At 36.8% G+C, this 25,761-nt stretch overlaps 1 protein-coding gene across 2 annotated transcripts in view; it reads right to left on the reverse strand.

Annotated features, from left to right (window-relative positions):
* The window catches only part of Dpit47 (DNA polymerase interacting tpr containing protein of 47kD), a 214,895-nt gene that overhangs the window by 176,683 nt on the left and 12,451 nt on the right, over positions 1 to 25,761 (reverse strand). For both annotated transcript variants that reach the window (XM_090393941.1, XM_090393935.1), the window contains exons 3-4: positions 11,354 to 11,465; positions 640 to 801 (exon numbers count right to left, since the gene is read on the reverse strand). In XM_090393941.1, the coding sequence (XP_090250067.1) occupies positions 640 to 801; positions 11,354 to 11,465 (274 nt within the window). The remainder of the gene's footprint in view (positions 1 to 639; positions 802 to 11,353; positions 11,466 to 25,761) is intronic.

The raw sequence follows: 25,761 nt of genomic DNA on the forward strand, positions 1-25,761 counted from the left end.
TGAAATCATCTAGATGATGTCTTTGAGAGACATTACAAGACAACTTTATTCCTTCACAAAAAGAGCTTCCTTCAAACACAATTTGCTTAGTGTAGCCTTTTGCCTTGATCCTGTTGAGTGCTACCATGGTGACCCCTTTGTGTGCAATTCGAAAATCTGAATGTGTACTCACTTTCTATTTGAATTTCAGTTATACAAATTGCCACAAGCTGATCTGTCTGAATATGCAGTTATAATCTTCAAAATGTTCATTCTTTGGTTTCAGACACCAGTGTAGTATGCCAGTTTACCACCATATACTTGGATATGGCAAAGGCTGACTAATAACTATGGATACTAATAATAAATGATGTTACTATTTCTATCAAAAGTGAATACCTGACAATATACAACTGTCAGGTATTTGCTAATCAAACTCTCAATGTCATCCATAGCACACATTATTAATAATGATATATTCACAATGAAAATATTGATTAATTAAATAACAGACAAAAATATTTCAAAAAGTAAAATTCATTCCAACTTCTCAAACAAAAGATATTTCCTTTATTATTTAAATGATTTGTTTTTATTTGTGTGCTAACTACTGTTTATTTGGAAATAGCTTAAAAAACTTAAATAACCAAATTCATTTACCTAAAAAGAAATGAGCTGCAGCTCTGTTAGTATATAATTGAACATTTAGTTCTATATCCTCACACTTCTGTTTTAGACCTTCTGTATATGATGCTACTGCCCATCTATATTTTTTCAGTCGGAAATTTTCATTTCCATCTTCTTTATAAGTTTGTGCCAATTCTGAAATAAAAAAGTACATATACACATATTTATTATATTTCTTAAATATATAACAAATGATTGCCTTCATAGTGCAATTAACAGCAACAATACTATCATACCTTGTACACCCCTTGAGGGTATATATCAGGAATTTGATGATGACGATGATATGATGTTCATTATATATGATTTTTTAGACTTAAAAATTAGTTGCACAATTTTTAATCACTTACACAATTAAAAGTAATTCATAATTTCTGTGATGGTTCTAGTGTTAGCATACTGAATGTTGTTAGTATAGCTATTCAGAAATAACTACAAAGAACAGAGCAAAAGCAATGGTACATTCCAATTATATATCTCTTGAGCTCAATACATACATGCTGGACTTCTAAACCAGAAGTCCAACATATGTGTACTGATATCCTTACTATTCCCTGCAGCAAAATGGCTACCAATACCACTGCTGGAAAAAAAAGGTTGTGATTGAATTTCTGGTAAAGAGAAAGCACAATTCTGCTTCAGATGTCTATGGGTGACTATGTTGAGTTCATGTATATGTCTGCAAAAACAGTATAAGAAGGTGGATGAAACATTTTAAAGATGGATATACACACACAGTTAATAAGCCTTGTGCAGGCTGACCAGTAACTGCCATGACAGAATGTAATGTGCAGAAACTAGACAGTCATCTAAGCAGATCAACAGACAACAGTAACTAGAATTCAAATCTACCTTAACGTAGGACACCATGGCATGCAGGAGATGATGACAGATTACTACAAATTTGCTTATACTGGGTTCCTTGCTTACTGACATGCAAACAAAAGAAAGGACATGCATGATGTGTCTGCAATTGCTTCAATGATCTGCTGCCAAGAATGATTTCTCACTGAACATTTCGACTTGAGTTAGTAGCTTAGTGTAAACATCATGTGCAAACTTTGCTTGCTTACACTTGGATAAAGGATTAAACAAGAATGTAATTTCTTATCAAGTTTTTTCACTTTGTAACTAAGTGAAAAAACTTTCTAAATCTGTCTCTGATCCAGAATAATTTAATGATAAATAAGGTGATACACTTTTCACCTTCCTGCTACTTGTATATTTGAAACATATGATTTCTGCATTAATTCCATCTTTTGTATCTCCCCAGGTCTGACTCCCACTGATGAGATATCAACAGAGGTTGAAATTGGTCTGGGTAGTAGCCCTTTCCATAATGCATAACATAAATGTTCTAAAGGAATTGTGCTTTGCATGATGGGGTACTTAACTCTTTCACTTCTTTTCCATCTCTAAGGCAACTGACGTATAGTCATCATCCTCTATAATAGAAGTTGTGAAGATACTTCACATGCAAACTTTGTTTGTTAACACTTGGATAAAGGATTAAACAAGAATATAATTTCTTGTCAAGTATAATTTAGTTCTACCAATTTGCTTCTAAAGACAAACAGCAGAGCATGAAATGACATAGCATCAATTCTCCAAACAAGAAAGCCAGAACAACATTTCAGTTTATAATGTCACATCTCGAGAAGATAGTCTCATTATGTAGTCTGATTTTTCTAAAGAGGGGGGGGGGACCATTAATACAACTTTCCATGTTCAGATGCTCAAGCAACTGCGATATGGATACATCTGTGGAGTTGAAAGTGTCATCCTCAAACATGACAATGCATGTCTGTGATATTGGAAACAATCAACTAGAACAGTCACAAATTCCAGAATAGGTGGGATTTGCTTCTTCATTAATTCAACCATTTGTATCTTCCTGGGTCTGGCTCCCACTGAGGAGATTTCATTCAAAGTTGAAGCTGATCTGGGTAATGGCCCTTTCCATAATGCATAACATAAATTTACGGTGGTTAAATGATCAATGGAAACACAGCCCGCTTTCAAATTAAAAACTAAACTAAACTAAACATATGGTATATTGAAATAAACTAAAAGGCATGCAAAATTATATTTTATAGTTAGGTTTTTTTTTTTTTTAAATTCTTATTCACATGTTTAGTTACTTTCATTTACCGAAGCAGGAAAATAAATTATGATTTAATAACTGACTCAAAGTTAGCAGTTCACATTTTTTGTATTCATAACAGCATAACTGGGAAAGTAGTTAAGTGTACTCACCACTTTTCAATTACGAAAGTGATGAGATATGAGGAATGAAAGAAGAGATGATGAAGGGAATGAACAAGAAAGCTTTGAGAGCTAAAGATGTGAAATTCATTAATATATAAAGAAAATTTGAAAGAAAGTTGGATTGTTTTAAAAAAAGAGATAAATTGTATTTGAATGGGGTGGTGGCAGACATCAGGAGTGATTATCTTGAATGGGTAAGAGAGAGAGAGAGCGAGAGAAGGTAAAGAAGTAGAAAAAAACTGAGGACTGGAGAAGCAGATTTTGAAAGCACATGTGGAAGATGAACACAAAGGTAACAGAATGTGCTGGAAATTGAGAGAATAAATGAGAATAAAGAATGGGAAATGTGAATGGTCAGAGTGGGAAGGGGAGGTATTGTATAGAATATAATACACTAATATTCTATTTGAGGTCATTCCTTATAGGAATGACCTCAAACAGAGCAGAAGTGGTCACATTCATTATGGGACATTACATGGACTGTTATGTTGGTACAATAATGCAAAGAATATCAGCGACAAGCGTGCAGAACTTGGGGCACTGATCAAATTTGTGGGCTAAGTTGTTATTCTGGGCATATGCAAAATTTGGTTAATGGAGAAAAATACAAGGGCGGTCTGAAAAGTTCTTGGCTTCGACCACAGATGGCAACACTATCGGAACGATTTTTTTTTTCTAAATTGCTACATCTGTCATAGCATCCATGTGAAATTGCAAGTCGTTCTATCAATTAGTTTTATACATCATCAGCAAAGTGTTGTCTTATCCCTTGAAATGGATAAAATTGAGTATCGTGCAGTTATAAAATTCTTTGTAAAAGAAGGTTTAATGGCAAAAGAAATTCATTCGAAGTTCATAAAATTTTATGGGCACTCTTCTCCTTCATTTTCGACAATTAAGAAATGGGCTGCTGTACCAGCCTTAAAGATGATCCATGTGAAGGACGTCCAAGAAGTGTAACAACACCAGAAATCATTGATCAAGTGCACGATATGGTATTGGATGACAGGCAAGTCAAAGTGTGTGAAATTGCTAAGATTATAGGCATTTCAAAAGAACATGTAGCATATATTTTGCATGAAGAATTGCAAATGAAAAAGCTTTGGGTGCTGTGCTTGCATAAAAATCTCTGAACAGTGCTTGGAGAATCCAAGCACTGTTCAGAATCCAAACAGCAGTCAAAACAGTGGACAGAAGCTGGTTGTTCAGACCAAAGAAGACAAAGTCAGTTCAATCACCAGGAAAGGTCATGACATCAATGTTTTGGGATGCTAAAAGCATTTTGTTTATTAATTATCTTGAAAAGGGTAAAACAATAACTGGGGAATATTATTCCGATCTTTTAACCAGACTAGATGAAAAAATTCATGAGAAAATAACTGGCTTGCAGAAGAAAAAAATCATCTCTCATCAGGACAATGCACCTGCCTACAAAGGTGTTTTAGATCGAATCAAGAGGTGATCAGCTGTAGAGGGGTATTTTACAGATCTTACTGAGAACCACTGCAGGGATGGGATAATGGAGCTGGAGCATTGCTGGAATACATGCATTAGTCTTAAGGGAGATTATGTTGAAAAATAAAAATAATTTTGAAATTATAAATTTGTTTCTTCATTGTTAGGCTGAGAACTTTTCAGTATGCTTAATCACAACAAAGAAATTCCTGCAATTTAGGATGGAGGCAAAAAATGGCAGTACATGATGAAATACTTAAACAAATTAACTGAAAAAGGTAAAGGAGATGATCCTAATGAAGAGTTTAATTATTTCATTGGGCTAGAAGGAGATAACATAAAAACATAATGAAAGCAATATAACATTCTGGAGTGCTGGATTTGGTAACAGCTTCACAGGATGTAGTTGTGAATGGTGTGTCAGCACCTGCCAGTAATTTTTTTTTTCTTATGTGACTGCCATGCATGAAAGTTTTTAGGGGCAGTTGCAGCTAAGTTATGGTGATGGACTTGAAATGCAGAGAGAGATCTCATTGCACAGGTTCGAATCCCATCAACAGTGAATTAGTTTATCTTACAATAATGAGAGGCAAGGGCTTATAAGGAAATAAAAGTAAATGAACTGGAGGTGCATAGGGTATTAACAGAACCTTGATGTGAATATAGTAGCCAATTCCCTGCACTTTCTCAAGTTTTATGAGAAAGTGCAGGGAATTGGCAGTGCCTTTGACCACATTGTTTAAGTCTCAGCTCTAGGTTGGTCAAAGGGATGGAAAGAGGGGAAAATAGTTTCATCGTATAAAGGAGTCACCAAGACTGAGGTAGCAAATTATCAACCAATCAGCATAACAGGAATAGTAGTCAAGGTACTGGAGAAGTTGGTCAAAAGCAAAATACAGGAATGGATAGATAGAAATAGGATACCATATGAGTGGGGCCACATAGTTTTGTGAAAGGTAGGTCGAGCCTCAGTAACTTGTTCATGTTTTATAATATAGTGACAGCTGAACTGTATATAGGTAATGGGTTTGCAGTGATACTGCTGGACTTTGCAAGGACTTTTGATGGAATTCTAACTAATAAACTGCAGCACATGGAGATGGATGCAAAAGTGGCTAAAAAGTTCATCGGATTGCTTGGTTGCTGAAGAACACTCTGACAAGCAAGTTATTATACCTCTTTATAGGGCTTTGGTAAGACCATCTTGACTACTGTGCACAGATCTGGTCATCTGAGTTTTTAGGGATGAGGAAGTGAGGATTGAGAGGCAAGTGTCAAAGATGGTATCTGGTTTACAGAACACCCCTTATGAAGACAAGTAGAAGGTTTGTGGTTTATAGAGGAAATTTTTCAGAACAGGTCTGGTGATCCTTGGAAATTGAGCAAGAGTGTAGTTAGTAGGGATGTGAGGATTTCTTGCTTGGAGAGTGATGAATGAATTCAAAGCAAAGTATAATAGATATTGCACAAATGTTGGATAGTGCTTGACATAAGTTTAGGATCATCCTCAATGAGACTAAAGACTCCATAGAGTTGCCCATATAATAATAACATGTTAGTAATTTACCTGGTCCAGAAACCCTGCTTTAGAGACCAGACATGAAACTTTTCTGAGGTGGCTTGAATAGCTGAACCTGTCATCTCCCTCCCCATTCATTTTAAAACATCTCATTCACTGTCAAGTTATTTGATCATGGGTAACGGCCAAGAAATTTATTAAAGAAGTTTTATTTTCAACCAGAGATAACATCTTATGTAATAAATTTAATAAGTTAATTCCTTGATTGGTGGTTTGCATGAAGATTCAAAGAAATATCTCACTGCTGTTTTCAAAGGGGAAGTAACTCCAAATTACCACAAAAGGTGGTACTATTTATATAGTGCCCCTTTTTTATATTTATAGATGTTTTCAATTGAATCGCTAACTGCAGAAAGGGAACATGACCAATATTTTTGAAAATGGCACTATCTATATAGTGCCACCTTTTTTATGTTTATAGATGTTTCCATTGAATCGCTAACTGCAGAAAGGGAACATGCCCATTATTTTCGAAAATGGCTTTAATGAAATCTCTTACTACTGATGAAATCTGATCAATACCACAGATTTTGAGAACAATGGATTATAAAGATATTAAGCTCTAGAAAATTACTGAAGTGCAGTAGTTCAAAAATGAAGAATTTGCAATAAATTAACTTGTATAAAGTTTTGGGTTGTTCCTGTAAAGTTGGCAAGAAAAAAAAGAACATGTCCCCTTTCTGCAGTTACCGTTTCAATTATAGACCAGTCTATATATCTGCTGTTGTAGTTAACATTCAGTGAGATTGATTAGGAAAACACAGGACTGACATAAAGAGAGAGGATTTTAATGGGCAAGATGGGTTTGTAACAGGATAGTCTTGCTTCTGTAAACTACTTACATGAATGAAAATGTGACAAATGTATTGGATAGGGGGAGTAACCAATATATTTGGACTTTGGCAGAATTTTTGAACTTTGTAAAGGTATTTCACAGGACTGCCAGTAGAAAATTAATGCTAATTAACTGAGGAAGATGTGGGAGGATAATGGAGTTTCATTAATTGAGTTATCATTACATTATCATTTGCATATAATTACATCACATCTCCTTCATTTAAATTTTCTTTCAAAATGATAAACTTGTAAAATAATGATATCCTATGTAAAACCCAAGAGCATGAGCTCATCTGGGTTACAAGACGTGTAACTGCAGAGCATAAATACACAAAATATTGATAATATATTTAGAGAACAACATGCATGTGTGTGTGTAATTATATATATATTATATATATACTACTCAGATAGATAGAAGACTGGTGGCATGAATATAAATAATACTATGTATTGTGCAACCCACACAATACATAACTTTGTACAAACAATGTTATGTATTATGGGGAAAGCACCAGTTATATCCAACAGAGGCACCAAAGGAACTGTCCACTACTGTTCAACTTATTTGTTAATGATATTTCATGTTTACTTACAGAAGATATTTAGATGTTGGCTGATGATGTCATTTTGATGTTAATAACTGTGATGCATTGCACTTGGAATGCAGAAACATATGACTGAATTAGAGAAACATTATTGCTATTATATCTAACTCAAAACATTTTCTTTAAAAAAATGCTTATTTATGTACATAACCTGGCTATGCATGTTTTTTTTTTTTAAATATACTAGTGAGTCTCATCTCAGTAATATACTTCATGTTGGAGGTTTAATGGATTGTTTTCAGCACTCAGAAAGGATTAAAACAGAATTTAATACTTCCTATATTTCGTCTCAGTCACTGAGACATCTTCAGGGATTACAAAAAAACTAATGTTACATATACACAAATACCACACAATACTAAGCCCAACCACGTGGGTGACTAAAGTCCTATCTAGGTGGAGTGCCCTCTAAGGACGGCTGTAGGTGGCCTAGAATGTAAGGTGAGATCTCTGATGATAAGTGTTTCCCAAATCTTAGGAAGCTTAATGCAGCCATATTTATTAAGATTTGGTTGCATTTTTACAGTGTATACATTGTATACAGTGCTGTATACAATCCATTAAGCCTCCAACATGATGTCCTCACAGCACTTAAGCCTCTACACACTAATTATATACTTATTGTAATAATAAAATAAAACTTTAACCACAATGTTTGCTATTGCAGTGCAGTTGATGCTCTTTTAATTAAGAAAATACCAGAGTCAATTTGATAGTGATGTTTTTGTTTCCATTATTATTACTAGCATCAGACCTCCATCAAACAGCTCATCATGGGAGGTCCACACTCTCACGCAAAAAAGATCGTTGAATTGTGCGTTAAACCAGTCACAGTTTCCGCATTAACCACATCTGCACACAGTAGTCCATATGCAACCTGATCAACGCCTTATACAAGAGAACCATAACCTCTTTGTTTCATATCAATGTCCTTCAATCATTGCCATAATCCACTGTAATGTTCTTATAGTTTTAACAATGAAACCGCTAAATTTTCAGTCTCTGTCCAATATCACTCTCAGATCTCTCACTGCTTCCACTTTTTTTCAAAATTTCTCTATTAATTGTATACCCTCACAATGCAACCTTGCCTACTAAATTTTGAGGCAATGCACTTTGCAACATTAAACCAAGAGCTCTGCTCGCAAAGTCTACTAAGATCATCCTGCAAAAGTCACATCAGCTCTGCTCCTCATAGTTCTTTCCAACTTTGTGTATGAGGGAGATACCACTCCCTCATACACAATCCCAATGATACCTATCTGACAACCAATTACTTATCCAACTCTCTTAGCCAATCAATCCGTTTCAATTTAGTTACCAGTATGTTATGTGGCAATTTATCAAAAGTCTTTGAAGAATATAAATTTTTCCACTGTATATGCATCATCCCTATCCAATGAATTGGTCAAATTGTTGTAGCACATTAGGAGACTGCTAAAACATGACCCCCCCCTCCCCAAACAAACTGATGTTAACCATCATAGAGAATACTACGATTATGAATCCAATTCTGAATCCTGGCCCTCACCAACTTCTCCAGTATCTTAACTATAATTGCAGACAAAGAGATTGGCCTATAATTTATAGCTTTATTCCCCACCCCATCCCTTTGTGAAGTGGAACAATATTTCCCACTTTCCACTCCTTTAGGACTTTCTCTATTGCAAGTCTCATGTTAAACAGGTGTGTTAAGGGTGCCGTTAATTCAACAGACCATTCCTTCCCAACATACCATGATATGTTTTCAAGCTTTACTGCCTTATTAACATCAAGTTAACTTAATTCCTCACATACCTCCTGCTCACTCACTATCAATTCCTCCTCCACCACTACCTCTATGCTTCAGCTTCTCATGATATTACCTTCACAAGGATGAAATACTCTGATAAATTGCTCATTGAATACTTTGACTATATCCTCTGCATCAGTTACCACTCTATCATTGTCAATAACTAACATCATCCTACCATAGTTATTCTTTCTTCTACTTGCCACATATCGACAGAACTCACTAAGTTTTTCTTGGATCTGAATGACTAATTTCTGCTCATATTGCACTTTTGCTATTCTTACTAACCAAGTCGCCTTCACAGTCTACTCTTTGTACTCTTCATGCAACTGATTATTACCAAAATTCAACTTGTGTTCCCTCCACAGTGCCTGCTTTTTCTTCTTCTTCTTCCTCAAGATTTCAGGCTAAATCCTTTCATTCACCTATTTTATTTCTACTTTATTTAGCCTCTTCACTTCTGGAATACACAATGCCAAGTGCAGCACCTATTTTCTTTTCATTCAGCTCCCCTTTCCATGTTATAGACACCTAGGAGCTATAGCTCCTAGGTGTCTATCAAGCTTTTTATAATCACGGGCTTGACCAAATGCCTGAAGAAGATTACACACTCCATTCACAAGCACATATTCTGATGATGTGATCAGATAATGAAGGTTGCAAGATAAGACTTGTAACCTTCATTACATGTTGCCCAAGATAGTTGTCCCTTAAAGACTCAAGAAATTCATTCTCCTTATACCCTGATGCTATTGCTTCATTCTAATCAATATTGCCATAATTAAAATCACCCATAATGATCATCCTTCTCTTGCTCATTAAGCCAAGTTGGCTATATATTTCTTTGTCTCTGCCCTCAACATTCCCTGGCCTATAGCAACACCCAACTAAATATCTCATCCTATTAACCTCCACCTCACACCATACTGCTTCAAAACCACTGCCACTATTTCACTCTTATCACAACTTCGTACATATATAATTCCCCTACTATCATCAGCAGCAGCGCTTCCTCTCATCTTGTCCTCCTATCCTCGAGAAAAACAATGTATCCTCCCATTTCTATTCCTGTCAGGATGTCATTCTCATCCAACCATGTTTCACTTATTCCAACTATTTGAGAGTGAAAAAAATTCACTCAACACAACAATTTCATCTCTCTCTTATTTCTGACTCTTGGCATTCAAGCAATTCATTTAGCCAATCCTATCCATGCACATCTCATCTGTGACTTCTCCTCACCTGCTTCTGTCTGTTTACCTTTACCCTTTGTCCCACATACTCTCCATACTGAACTACTTCTCATGCACCACAGGTCATCTCATTCTATCTGACAATCCCCACATTTGTATTCATTGCTTCTTTTAGAATCCACTCTCCGTACTGTATCACATTGACATCCCTTCATCCCCTCCACTCATTTCCCTGTACAACTTACAACCCCCGGTCCACTCTCCTGATCATTTACGTCACTTAAGACACTTGCTGATACCCCTTACATATCACTTGCTTTCAATTCCTTCCAGTTGCAACCATTCCAAATGACTCACACCAAAACTATTCAAATACAGTCCATCGCAGTTCCATTCATCCCTCAGACTCATCTCATGCATTCACAAGGTGCACTCCTTTCTTTTCGCACATTTCTACTAACATACCATTTATAATCTCTGCTCTCTGCCTCAATTCAATGTTGTCATAACCAGACAACATACTAACTACTCATCTTCCACACTGTTATCTTTCACTCTTCTAGATAATCTCCTGACATTCATCCTCGCATTCTCCCTTCACCCAAGCAAATCATTCATTCCTACTACTATCACTAATTCTCTCACATACTTACTTCTCATATTCAGGGCATCAATCCCTATTCATCCTCCCTCCCAATAAACAAACCTTGTGCACCCTCTCATCTACCACAGCTTTTATAATTAGAATCTTCATGTAATGCTACTCTTTAATTATTTGTTACTTCCTTTGACCTACTACCTTCCTATTATATATATTAGTATCTATTTATGATCTACTGATCTACTGCTGAGTGTAAATAGATGGAAAGCCAGGTAACTCATTTAATGCTGCAGCTTCAAATCTATTTAAAAACAAAAACACAGAAGATAAAAGAAATGTTCCCTTTCACCTGACCTTTGGCACTATTTTCTTCTGGGTCATATTTCAACTGTTGCAGTGCTTCAAGCAAGGGTGGAAGTTCACTATCAACTGATTTTGTCATGAATAAAGGATGTTTTTCCATTTCCTAAAATAAAGGGGGGGAAAAAATTATTTCCATACATAGCTGAATAAAATTCAATACCTGTTCATACATTTCAGATCTACTAGATTTCTTTCTTATGTTTCCAAAAATCTTCATCCTCACAATTCAGTTTATCTTTTATTAACAACTGGTAGATTACGGACATCAATATAAATGGTCACTAAACACAGTTTAATATGATAGGAAAAAAAAATTACAATTTATAATTAAACTGTACTAATATTTCAGTTTTAACAAATGCATTTCAGAATCGCCAGATTGGTTAGTTAAGTAGTCAGCATACTTACTTTTCTCTAACCAACAGGCTGAAAGTTTGAATCCCACTGTGGACATTAATGTTTGAGAATGTCATAGGTGGGAGATAAATTTTGTTGCCCAGCTTACTGAGGGCCTGAAGTAGTTTGAAAAAGTAGTTCCATGTTTTGTTTCTAGAGTAAAGTTTTCAAACTATGTAAAAAATAAATTTAAAAAAATACAAAAAAAAAAAAAAAATCTTAGCTATGGTGATATACATTTAAAACCTTTCACCTAGATCTTGGTCTTACTCCAGGTCTTTTTCCTATGATTTGTGTTCTCTTCTGTTTTGCACATCCTTTTGGTGTTTGTTCATGTGAATTTCCCAAGATCTTCCTGTCTGTCCTACGTGGCAGATGCTGCAAGAACAATAAATTTTGTAAACACCTGGTTTTTTTTAAAAGATGATGAGGTGGTTTCGGGGGATGTAGAAATCTCAAAATTTTTTCCAGCGACATAAAGGATACTTTGATGTTATATTTGTTAAGTAATTTAGCCATCTTGTCTGTAACATTTTTGATATATGGAAGCGTGATAGCGTTTTTGAAATCTTTTCTGAGAGATGCTTGTAGGAGGTATGTGGAGGATTTTTTTGATACTCTTGGTTTCATAACCATTCTTTTGAAAGATCTGTGTTAGATATTCTAATTCTTCATTTCTCTGTTTTTCTGTCCTGGAAATGTTGTATGCTCTGTCCCGTAGGGTTTTTATTAGACCTATTTTTTTGTGAAGGGTGGTGGCATGAGGCCGCATTAAGAAATCTTCCTGTGTTCGTGGGTTTTCTATATATTGAGAAAGAAAGTTTATTATCCTTTTCATTGACTTCTAATAGAATGTCTAGAAAAGGCAGTTTCCTAAGTTCTTCTTGTTCTAAAGTAAATTTTATACTATTATGCAAATTATTTAGGTAATCTTTGAAAGCAATGAGTTCATCTGTTCATCATTTGATCTAATCAAAAAGATACCTAATTGAACTGAAGAACTCAAAAGAACTCTACATTCAAAACACCCATTAGTTCCAAGAATTTGTGGTGTTCCAAAAATTCATAAGATAGGCATTCCCTTAAGACCAATAGTAGATGGTAGAGACTCTCCGACCTCTAATTTAGCATCTCACCAACATGATTTTTACCTCATACAGGAAAAACATCTTCTTTCATCAAGAACAGTACACATTTTATTGAAAAAGTAAAAGATATTTATATTGGACCTTCAGATATCTTAGCAAGTTTGGATGTTATCAGCCTATTTACAAATGTTCCAAGAAACGAAACTGTGAATCTCCTGGAAGACCTTTTTCCTCCAGACATCGTAGATCTTTATAAACATTGTATAAATAATACTTTTTTCATGTATCAAGACAAATATTGGGAACAAAAAGAAGGATTGGCTATGGGCTCTTCCCTCTCTCTCCGGCCTTAGCTAACCTATTTATGGAAAACTTAGAAAATAATGCTTTAAACAATTATCATAAAAAACCAAAAATATGGCTATGCTGTGTAGACGATATATTCATCATATGGCCAGGAACAACAGATGAACTCACTGCTTTCAAAGATTACCTAAATAATTTACATAATAATATAAAATTTACTTTAGAACAAGAAGAACTTAGGAAACTGCCTTTTCTAGACATTCTATTAGAAGTCAATGAAAAGGATAATAAACTTTCTCTCTCAATATATAGAAAACCCACCAACACAGGAAGATTTCTTAATGCGGCCTCACACCACCACCACCCTTCGCAAAAAAATAGGTCTAATAAAAACTCTAAGGGACAGAGCATACAACATTTCCAGCACAGAAAAACAGAGAAGTGAAGAATTAGAATATCTAACAGATCTTTCAAAAGAATGGTTATGAAACCAAGACTATCAAAAAAATCCTCCACACACTTCCTACAAGCATCTCTCAGAAACAAGATTTCAAAAATGCTATCACGCTTCCATATATCAAAAATGTTACAGACAAGATGGCTAAATTACTTAACAAATATAACATCAAAGTAGCCTTTCTGCCGCTGGAAAAAATTTTGAGATTTCTATATTCCCCGAAACTACCTCATCATCTTTTAAAAAAAAAACAGGTGTTTACAAAATTTATTGTTCTTGCGGCATCTGCTACGTAGGATAGATCTGGGGAAATTCGCATGAACGAACACCCAAAGGATGTGCAAAACAGAAGAGAACACAAATCAGGTCTAGCTTTCCATACCACTTCCACCGGCCACAATGTACTCTGGCAGAAAACAAACATGTTACATAGAAAAAAACTGTTACATAAGGAAATTTAAAGAAGTTGCAAACATGCTTAAAATACCAACACAATGCAATAAAAATCAAGGATTAATTCTTCACCAAGTTTGGTCAGCTTTAATAAAAAATATACCTCAGTCAGACCTCGAACATTATGAACGTGAACAACAGAATGTGGCATCATCCAGCATTGTTTAAATTCAGCACTGCTTTGAATCTGCATTCTGTTTTTTAATTTTATGAATAGTCAGACAGCTACAACTGTATAGCATGAACTATTACTAATAATTTCTCTTTTCTTTGTGTTTTAAACTTTAAGTTACCTCTTACCCCCAAAGATGTAAGTCAAACGACTTACGAAACTTGTCGGGTCTTTTATTAATTCATTGTGTTTTATATGGCTTATTAAAAAAAAAATTTTTTTTTTAAATGTGGTCCAATTACCGGAATATACCAGGCAAATTTATGTTTGCAGTTGGACCTAACAAGACTGTTCTTAAGAACATTGCAGCAGAAAGTGTGATGGGGAAGACAGTGAGTGTGTTGCCTTGGTATGACAATGCAGAGTGAAGGAGAAGAACAGAGAAAATGAATCAGATGAGAGCAAGAATGTGTAGGAATATTGGGAATATGTGGAGGCTCAAAGTACATTTGAGGACAGAAGGGAGCTGTAAGCAAGAGATGGATTATACTCAAATAGAGAGGAACAAGTCATCTAGAGTATGTTGTTTTTTTGGACAAGTGAGTGTGTTGGGCAGGGAAACTAAATTGCAAGGGCGAAAGGAAGCAGAATGCCCTTATGTGAGGATAGTGGCTTGAAAAATGAGAGTGCATACTATATTGCAAAGCCAAGAGGCTTTGTGCCATTGTGGATGGATTATTCTGCTGAACAGAGATAGTAGTCAAGTGGCAAAAGCTGACATAGCTGAGCTTTTAATGGTCACTTTATTAGGATGTTCCATCCTGATAAAGCACGCTTCATTTCTAGAAGGATAAGTAGTGGTGAAGGATTAGGTGTAAATGTAGGGGATGTATTCCAAAAACTGAGCACTCTAGATGGAAGTTCACATATTTTAAAGGATGTGCTAAGGAACTAACTGTGCTATTAACCTGGTTATTTAATGAAAGTCTTGCAAATGAGAAAAGTTCCTGAGAAGGAGGATAAGATAATGCCATTGCATAAGGTAGTAGAATGGAGATATCAAACTAGACTTTTTTTTTCTTCTGTGATTGTTGAAATTTTGAAAAAAAATTGGTAAGAACTTGTATATATAATTGAGCAGATGACAACAATATCATTATTCAGATTAGCATGGATTTGTTAGGAAGGGCAGATGCTTTAGTAATCTGGTTGCTTTTATATACCAAAGTAACAAGAGTGGTGAACGAGGGTAAGGCATACATTATCCTATTTTTTTGATTTTTCAAAGGCATTTGACTGGGTGTTGAAAGACAATTTGGTATTTAAGTTGCAACATAAATTTCAGGTTTGAATATCAGATTAGCAGCTTGGGAGGGCAGGGGTAGTATCAGTGAGTATGAGCATTACAAGTGGAGTTCTACAGGGTTCAACTTGGACTATTACTGTTCACACTTTATGTTCATGATACTGTCACAGAATTATAGGGAGGTATTCATTGTTTGCAGATGATGTCAAGCTTGGAAGGGTTATTGTAAAAATGCTGATGTTATGGCTCTTCAAAAGGATTTCAATAAGCTGGAAAGTTGGACAAATGAATGAGAAATGAGAACCCACAGACAAGATACTTCATACTCACTTGGTGGAGAATAATGGAAGAAGTGGAGAAAGCAAGGGATCTTGGAGTGATTATAGAATTGGAATCTGAACTTCAGAGGACATGCTACAAAGACAACCATGAGGTGTGCTGCAATACTGAGGAAGTTGACAGCAGTTACTAACCAGTAGATATAAAGGGGCAGTCATACAACTGACCAACAGAGAGAGGCAATGATCATATATCGTGCAAGTCTTGATCAGCTGCAAGGCATGGTCGGGTCTAGAGTTTCCCAAACTATGTTCCGTGAAAAATTATCAAAATTGATGTGAAGTGGTATCCAAAGCATGGTCTAGAATCAAGACCCTTGGATACCACTTCACAGGATCAACTGAAAGAAAACAAAAGTGCCACACAGAAGTCATTATAAATCAGAGAAATTGTTTTTGGAATCAACAGAAGCTTCAAAACATGCTCCAAACCTCAAGAAGTACGGCTGTATCAATTTATCAAAAATCTGTGAAACAGTCATTTTAAGATCTAATTAATATTTGTTTTTTTCTCTCTTTTTCCAACATAGTTGGCACCTAGTTAGGTCTTTAATTCCTTGTATTGTCCGTTACAATTTTTTTAAACTAATCCCACTGTTATACCAAACTGTTGTTGTTTCACATACTGTGACAAAGTTATTGTGCTCTGAAGATGCTGGATATAATACCAGCAAATAAATAGTATTTTCTTATCATTCTATGTCGTCATCAATACCATGAAAATAAATAACATGTGCTGTGAACACATAAGCCTTTCCAGGTGTTATTGGTTATAATATATTTTTTGTCTGTCATTTGTGTGTGTTCTCCAGGCCAGTTTGCCTGTTCTGAGGGACGAAAAACTCGAGTTTCCGGGAGAAACCGTCTACCCCTGCATGAGACTGGCTAACTCACCTTTAGTCAAAAGAGACGGGAATCGAATCCAGGTCTTTCTGACCAAAGGGCTTCCTCTATATTGACTGAACTACAGAGGTTCTCTCTTACCACTGCAGATAAGCATGAAAGGCATTCTCTGAGAGGATGGGGGAGGAGAGAGAATGCAAACAGTGAATGAATTTAAGGAGTGGCACAATAGACTAAGTGTCGTCTAAGTTGGACCTTCTACAAAGAGGCTTATGACTCCATAGAGTTCCAGAATAATAATAATTTCATTACTTGAAGCCACCACCCTTCCTACCTGGAGGTCTGAAATGGCTTCAAAAATTGCTATATTCAATCAGTACAGCAGGACTAATCCTTAACTTACCTGGGGAATTAACGGTAATGTAGTATGGCCTAACAGTCTGTCATGTGTTAGATTAACATTAAAAAAAAAGTTGATCTTTTTCTACATATTTGCAGTTTTATCTTTTTGTTGCTAATTTCATACAAATTGTTATAGCAGTTATTCAATTTATTTAAAGAATACTGAAGACTTGTACTGGATTTATTTAGGAGAATAAAGTAAATACCTGAGTTTAATATCATTAATTTTGATATGAACTTTAACGTCATTTTCCTTCTAGTTTTATTTCAAATGCCTTTATGTCATCAAACATAACATCAAGAGTCTTACCACAGCTCTGTAATTTAAGGTTCAAGTCATATAAATGTTTGCAAAAATCAGCAAAAAAATATCAGTTTACAAACTTTCGTACACTGAATCCACCTTATTCAATAGATTTTTAAATTGTCTTTTATCCAAAGCACCTGCAGAAATGTAATTAACAACCTTGACTACTGTTTGCATCACTTCTTGAAGTTCCATTAGGCCAACTTTTGCACATAAAGTCTCCTCATGTATGATGCAATGAAAACCTATCAATGGATGACCAACATGTTTTGCAAACAGATTTACAAATGCTGCTTCCTTATCAATCATGCTGGGTGCAACATCTGTTGTGACAGATACCACTTTTGAAATATCAATTTGCCAAATAGATAATTCTTTCATACCTGCTTTACATATTTCAACCATAGTGGTATGCTCAGGTAGTGTTACAAGGTTAATCATCTCTTTGCTAACTTCGTCAACCCTACAAAATCGAGCCCTAGCTGATGATGTAATGTCTGTGCTCTCATCAACACAAATAGAAAAGAACTTACATGAAGCCAAATCTTTTGTTAGTTGCTCTGCTGTATTCCTTTCCAACTTAAGTATCCTATCCCTAACTATTTTTCCTCATAGACAAATCTTTAATGCGCTGAATAATTTTTACTTTTTCTGAAAGGTTGTCAAAATGGAAAGTTCATGAGAAATTAATTCTCTTTGTTCTTGCTCACTTTTATTGCTTAAGTTCTTATGAACAGTTCCAAAATGTCTATTTAAGGAAGAAGTCCTATGAACAACTGATCCAACATAAAATTCATTATGCATTATTATCTTTCTTAATCATACCAAATTTTTCAGTTCAGTATTCTTTAAATTCTCTAATATCCTCTTCATTTGAATGTCTATGTTTCTTTGCTGGTGGTTGTGACATTCTGTACAATCTGTAAAGGGCAGGAAGCAAATAAAAATATATGATAATGTTATATTTATACATATAGCATAAATATGAATAGAAAAAGGAGGAGGAAAGCAAGGAAGTCAAGAAGAGAATAAAGCGAAAGGCAAAAGGAAAAAAGTAAATTAAAACTGATAACTAATTACTTAAGGAATTGACAGCATACACTAGAAATATAAATTAAATCAACTTTAATATATACTTTCCGATATTTCAGCAACATCACGCTGCCATCTTCATGGGGAACTTAAGATAAGTACTACATAACAGCAAATGAGAAACGAAGCAAGGAATCTACCGTTTTCCTAAAGTACTGATGGTGCCCCCTGGCAGGCTATATTAGGTGTTCTTGGCCTTTGGGCTGAAGTTCTCCTGATGTATGTTTCCCAAATTTGGGGCAATCTCATGCATCCAAATTTGTTGAGGTTTGGCATGTTCCTAAGGGCTGAGGCTGATTCCATGAATAGTCTTTCATATTTGAACTTGCTGCAGTGTATTACTGTGGCTTTCTTCCACCTTATTCTGTGGCGAGTATCCAGAGCATGGTCTGCAAGCCCAGAGTGGCTGTACTGGTGAACTCGGATGTAGTCCTTGCATTCTGAGATTCTGATATTTGCTGTCCTGCCTGTTTGGCCAAAGTAGGACAATTTACAGCTGCAAGGGACTTGGTATACACCAGGTAGGTCTAGGGGAAGTGGTTGGTCTTTAGTGGAGCAGATAAGGGATGCCAATTTTCTATATGGTCTGTAATAAGAGGTCAAGTCGTGTTTTTTTTTTTTTTTAGAGTAATCTTTTTTTGTGAAGGGGGGGGGGAAGAGATGCGTTGTGGATAACTGGTTTTAGTATTTTTTGAATTTTTTTTGGGATTAACCATTGGCTGAGAAAGTGTTAAGGATGTGATTTAGTTCAGTAGTTAGGGCTTGGTCATTTGAACAGATTAGTTTAGCCCTGTTGAATAGTGTCTTAATAACTCCATAGTGTTGTGAGGGGGGAGGGGAATTGTTGATGAATGTATCTGCCTGTATGGGTGGGTTTTCTATAAACTGAGAAAACCAAGGTTCCATCAGGTTGGCGAGTGACTAGTGTGTCTAGGAAGGGGGAGGCTATTGTTTTTCTCTTTTTCCAGGGTGAACTTGATTCTAGGGTGTTGGTTGTTTAAGTGTGTTAAGAAGGAGAGGAGTGTATCCGGGCCATGTGGCCAAATAGCAAACACATCATCAATGTAGCGAAGCCATATAGTAGGTTTTTGTGTGGCAGAGTTAAAGGCTTTCTCTTCAAAAGTCTCTATAAAGAAGTTGGTCAAGAGTAGGGAAAGTGGTGAACCCATGGCTGTCCCCTCTATCTGTTTGTAGAATTTTTCCTGCCAAATGAAATAGCCTGCGTTTATTGTGAACTGAAATAGGGCTGAGATATTGGGAGGAAATTTAGCTTGGATTAGCTCTAAGGTTTCTTTGAGAGAGATATTTGTGAATAAGGAGGAGACGTCAAAACTGACCATTATATCATTATGTTGGAGTGTAAGGTTTTCTATACTGGCTTTGAAGTGGGCTGAATTTTTTATGTGTGATAGTGTGTTGCCAGTATAGTGTGAGAGCGCTTTGGCTAAATATTTAGCTAGTTTGTAAGTGGGAGAATCAATGCCATCCACTATGGGACGTAATGGCACATTTTTTTATGTATTTTTGGGAGCCCATATATATACGGGGGTCCAGAGTTATATGGTTTTAGTCCGTTAGTGATCTCCACAGGCCAAGAAGTGACGTTCTTAAGGAGCCTATGGAGTTTTCTAATTTGTGAGTTGGTGGGATTGTATTCAATGGGGAGGTAAGTAGCTCGATCTAATAGTAAAGCCTTAAGCTTATCTGTGTAGTCATTATGATTAAGTACCATAGTGGCGTTCCCCTTATCCGCTTTGGTGATAACTATTTCTTTGTTTTTCTTCAATTCCTGTAGAGACTTGTATTCACTAATGGACATGTTGGCTTTTGGTGGTTTTGCTTTTGTGAGAACACAGACTACATCCAATCTAATATCGCTGGCGATGTGGTTTGGAAGGTGGCGAATCTCGCATTCAATCTGGATCATTAATTCCTCACCCAGTAATTTTCTAGGAGCAATGGCGAAGTTGTGACGACGTGACAGAGCGTTGATTGCTTCAGGCTTCAAGTTGACTGAAGAAAGGTTAACTACAGTGTTGGTTTGTAGTTTTGGTTTGGACGTCAAGTTCTTTTTTAATTTATCAAACTTGTTGATATACCTCAAGGGCTCACTTTAGTGAGTACGGGCATGGCAAACCCGAGGTACCAGATACTGGACCATGCCTTACTTCATGTAATATACATCTGTTATATTATTCTGTAGACTGGTCCCTCTCCTTCTTTCTTTGCTTCTTTCTCATCTCCTTGCTCCTTCCCTCTGATGCTATTAGAGTATTCGAGGGCTAGGAATGAATCTTTCCTATCTTGCTAAGTCGTTTCGTCTTATGCAGCGACCGAAAGAGGCAAGCTAGCCTCAATAGGTGCCGGTCCCAAGCCCGGATAAATACGAGGGTTGATGTCAGGAAGGGCATCCGGTTGTAAAACTTCACTGCCAGCTCTAGCTATGATATGAGTCAAAGAGAAAATGATATAAGGACTAGGGTGTACCCCTTAAGCGACGCGCAGACACATCGCCCTACAGCAGCGAGAAGTGGGCGAGGGCTACTGCATCAAGGGTAGGTACAGTTAAAGAAGCGAGCCCAGCAGGTGGAGAGGATGTTGCGAGTGGGAACACTGAATGTTGGAAGCATGAGATGGATATAAATTGTTCTACACTGGAGCAAATAACTAGGGAAGAAATGGTGTAGGAATTGTGGTGTGTGGCAGAATGAAGAGCAAAGTACTGGAAGTGGGTAGAAGGAACGACAGGATCATACGAATGAAATTGGGTCTTGGAGAAGAGCGGGTGGTCGTATTATGTGTATATGCCCTGCAAGTTGGCTGTACAGCAGAGGAGAAACATGAGTTCTGGAATGTGTTGGATGAAGAAATGAGGGAACTGGAAGAAAACGAGATGGTGATTGTCAGAGGAGACTTGAACGGACACATAGGAAGACAGAATAGAGACTGTGAAAGGATGCATGGTGGCCACGGAGTGGGAATGATGAACCAGGAAGGAGAGAGGGTTGTGGACTTTGCAGCAGCGTTTGATCTGGAAATTGTCAACTCGTTTTTCTACAAGTGGGAAGAACATTTGATAACATTTAGGAGTGGTAAAAAACAGTTCGCAAATTGACTACATTTTCACTAGAAGAAAACATCTTAAGGCTGTGACAAATTGTAAAGTAATTCCAACAGATCAAGTGGCACAGCAATACCGACTGCTGTGCGCAGACTTTAAAATAAGATCGAAGATAAGAACCTCTGGAAGCCATGGGATGAAGACAATTAAGTGGTTTCGCTTAAAAGAAGAGAGTGTGAGGAATCGTTTTAGGGAGAGGGTGTTAGAGAGGATTTCGGATGGACTGGAAAGTGTACAAGATTGGTGGAAACATAGTTCAAAAGTAATCCTGAGTTGTGCAATCGAGGTGCTTGGTGAGACATCTGGAAAGATTAGAGAGCAAAAGGAGGGTTGGTGGTGGAATAATAATGTACAAGTGGCAGTGACAGCTAAGATGAAGGCAAAGCAGAAGTGGGATGAGTCAAGAGTGGAAGAGAATACAGAAGTATACAGAGAGAGAAAGCAAGAAGCCAAGAGAGTTGTGGCACAGGTGTGGTATGATCAATTAGAAACAAAGGAAGGACAGAGAAAAATTTACCAACTAGCGAAATGTAGAAATAAAGCAGCAAAGGACATCTTACATATGAGGCAGATCAAAGATGCTGAAGGAAGAGTATTATGGAGGGATGTGGACATAAGAAACAGGTGGAGAATACACTTTGAGGGACTTTTGAATGAGGATAATGCAAGGACTTACAGAGAAGATGGGCAGCCTTCTGAGGGGATGGTGCAGAACATCAGAAGAGTGGAAGTGATGGAGGCCATGAAGAGGATGAGAAATGAAAAATCGGTGGGGCCCCAACAGGATTCCAGTGGAGGCGTGGAAGGCACTGGGGGGGAGAGGGAATTGACCTACTGTGGGACCTGTTCATGAAAGTTTGCCAACAGGAAAATATACCCGAGGAATGGAAGGAGAGTACTCGTTCCCATCTACAAGGGTAAAGGGGATGCACAAGACAGTAAAAATTACAGAGGAATAAAGTTGATGTCCCAAACAATGAAAATCCTAGAAAGGGTTCTTGATGGAAGATTGAGGAAGGAGGTGGAGATTGCAAAGGAACAATTTGGCTTCATGCCTGGTAGATCAACAACAGATGCTATCTTTGGGTTACAGCAGATGATGGAAAAGTTTCGAGAGAAACAACGGGAGCTACATTTGGCATTTATTGATCTGGAGAAAGCATGTGATAGAGGTGCCAAGGCAAGAAGTCTGGAGGTGTCTGAGGGAGAAGAAGGTTCCAGAGAAATATGTCAGGTTGGTGCAGGAGATGTATAGAAATGTGAAGACAAGTGTTCGGACCTGTCTGGGACAGACAAAGTTTTCAAGTAACAGTTGGCTTGCATCCAGAGTCAGCATTAAGTTCATTTCTGTTTAAAATTGTGATGGAGGAGGTGAGAGAAGATGCACCTTGGACAATGTTGTATGCAGATGACATCTTGCTGTGTGCAGATTCAAGAGAAGAAACGGGAACTAAACTGGAAAGATGGAGAAAAGTACTGGAAGAGAGAGGTATCAGACTGAGCAGAAGTAAAACAGAGTGTATGTGTTGCCCAGTGGGCGGCGGCCAGGAGACTGATCTGGAGCTAGAAGGAAATGTCATCAGGAAGGTGAGGGACTTTAGATATTTAGGTTCAACATTGGAAGAAGATGGAAGAGCTGAGAAGGAAGTGGGATGCAGGATACAAGTGGGTTCGAGGAACTGGAGGGAGATGGCCGGAGTGTTATGCGATAAGAGGGTGCCAATCAATCTGAAAGGCAAAATCTATAGGACAGTAGTGAGGCCAGCTATGACGTATGCTATAGAAACTGTGGCCCTGAGGAAAAATAACATCAGCAGGATGGAAGTAGCAGAGATGAGAATGCTTAGGTGGATGTGCAGTGTGACCAGAAAGGATCGTCTGAGAAATGACTATGTAAGGGGAACAGTGAAAGTTACGAACTTAGGAGAGAAGATACAGGAGGCAAGGTTCAGATGGTTTGGTCATGTGATGAGGAGGGAGGACGAATATGTGGGAAGAAAGGTCATGCAGATGGATGTGCAAGGAAGGAGGAAGCGTGGGCGGCCAAAGAAGCGACGGAGGGAGATGGTGGAAGAGGACTTGAGGATGAAGAATTTGGATGTGGTGACAGCCCAAGACAGGAGGATGTGGAGGAGACTCATCATCAACAGTGACTCCACTTAAGTGGGAGAAGCTGCAGAAGAAGAAGAGTTGATATGTCGACTCCGTATTCATTCAAATTCTTTATTTGCCACAGTGCACAAGACGTCATGTAGAATTGACCAAAGTTCGTGGCTTAGCATAATTGAAAGCTCATTCTCTAGCGCTAAATTAGCTCTGTTTGTCATCATTTACTCTAAATCTATCACCATTCCCTACATCCTAGGCACCTCGGAAAAAATCAACAAAATCCTAAAAAAAACACGACTTGACCTCTTGTTACAGACCATATAGAAAATTGGCATCCCTTATCTGCACCACTAAAGACCAACCACTTCCCCTAGACCTACCTGGTGTATACCAGGTCCTTTGCAGCTGTAAATTGTCCTACTTTTGGCCAAATAGGCAGGACAGCAAATATCAGAATCTCAGAACAAAAGGACTACATCCGATTTCACCAGTACAGCCACTCTGGACTTGCAGACCATGCTCTAGATACTTGCCACAGAAGAAAGCCACAGTAATACACCGCAGCAAGTTCAAATATGAAAGACTATTCATCAGCCCAGCCCTTAGGAATCATGCCAAACCTCAACAAATTTGGATGCATGAGTCTGCCCCAAATTTGGGAAACATATATCAGAAGAACTTCAGCCCAAAGGCCAAGAACACCTAATATAGCCTGCCAGGGAAGGGGTGGGGCATCAGGACTTTAGGAAAATGGTAGCTTCCTCGCTTCATTTCTCATTTGCTGTTATGTAGTACTTGCGTGCAAGTGTCTTTATCTTATGTTCCCATGAAGATGGCAGGCTTGACGTTGCTGAAATATCAGAAAGTATATATTAAAGTTGATTTAATTTATATTTCTAGTGTACGCTGTTAATTCCTTAAGTATTTAATTATCATATTTAACAGGTGTATAAGCCTTTCTACAAGAACTAAATTACAACTGAATGACCAAAGTTGTATAACCATAAGGTACATACAACTTTGGTCATTCAGTTGGACAATTTGGTCACACAGCTTCAAACTTTAATGAAAATCAGATCATGGGTGTAAAAATGTGGACAGAGACATATGGACACTGTCAAAAATTATAACTTGGACTTAGGAAATCTCATCATAATCACTCTCTGCATACACCTACCAAGTTTAAGCAAACCAAAAATTAGTATAATTATAAGCCTACCGACACGTGCAAATGAAAGAGAAGGGTACGCATGCCATCTAATCACATGCAGATAACACTTTATAATCCTGAATATTGATAATATATTTCACATAGCTTTAACAATAACTTATGTTTATGGCAATGTAAAGAAAATTTGTATTTACATCTAATAAATTAAACATATTAATTGACAATAAATACTTCCAATCCATATTTTAATGACTTACAATTTAATTAAATCCACATATACACACACTTTAGAAAACTGATAAATTCTTTACAAAACATGAATATATATATATATATATAAAATGGTAAAGGAGTCACCCCATGTCTGGCTGCCTGGCGAATGGTGCAACAACTGAATAAGACAAAACTAGTATGTCAGTATATCATGGAGATAGATGGCTTGGAAACAGGATGTTTGTTTCATTTTCTTATTACTTATTATTACTAAAACAGTTGATAGTGTTTGTTTCTTTATTGCATTTTTATTTGGTATCACTCTACTTAATAAAATTGTATTCTGTTAAGTTAAAATATACAACTCAGCAAACATGTTGGATATGTATTTATTTATTTAATTCTTTTTTTAAGGTGAGTCCTGGGTTGTGTGCTGGAAAAAATCATTGGCATGCCACATTTAGCACACGTGACAAGAGTCCCCCCCGCCACCGATATAATTGATGAATAACAGTTTGAGATATTGTAAACCATTATCATATACCTAATCTTCCATTTAAACATCTTCCTTTACCTCTATCAATTCAAAGCTGCTGATTTACAACTTTAATATAGATGCATATTACCATGTATAATGTCCCATTTATTATGATTATTATTGATCATCATCATCATTAGACCTCCA

The sequence above is a fragment of the Typopeltis vanoorti genome, chromosome 1 (assembly GCF_054136105.1).
Source record: "Typopeltis vanoorti isolate ZY-2024b chromosome 1, IOZ_Tvanoo_1.0, whole genome shotgun sequence".
Classification (NCBI taxonomy): domain Eukaryota; kingdom Metazoa; phylum Arthropoda; class Arachnida; order Uropygi; family Thelyphonidae; genus Typopeltis; species Typopeltis vanoorti.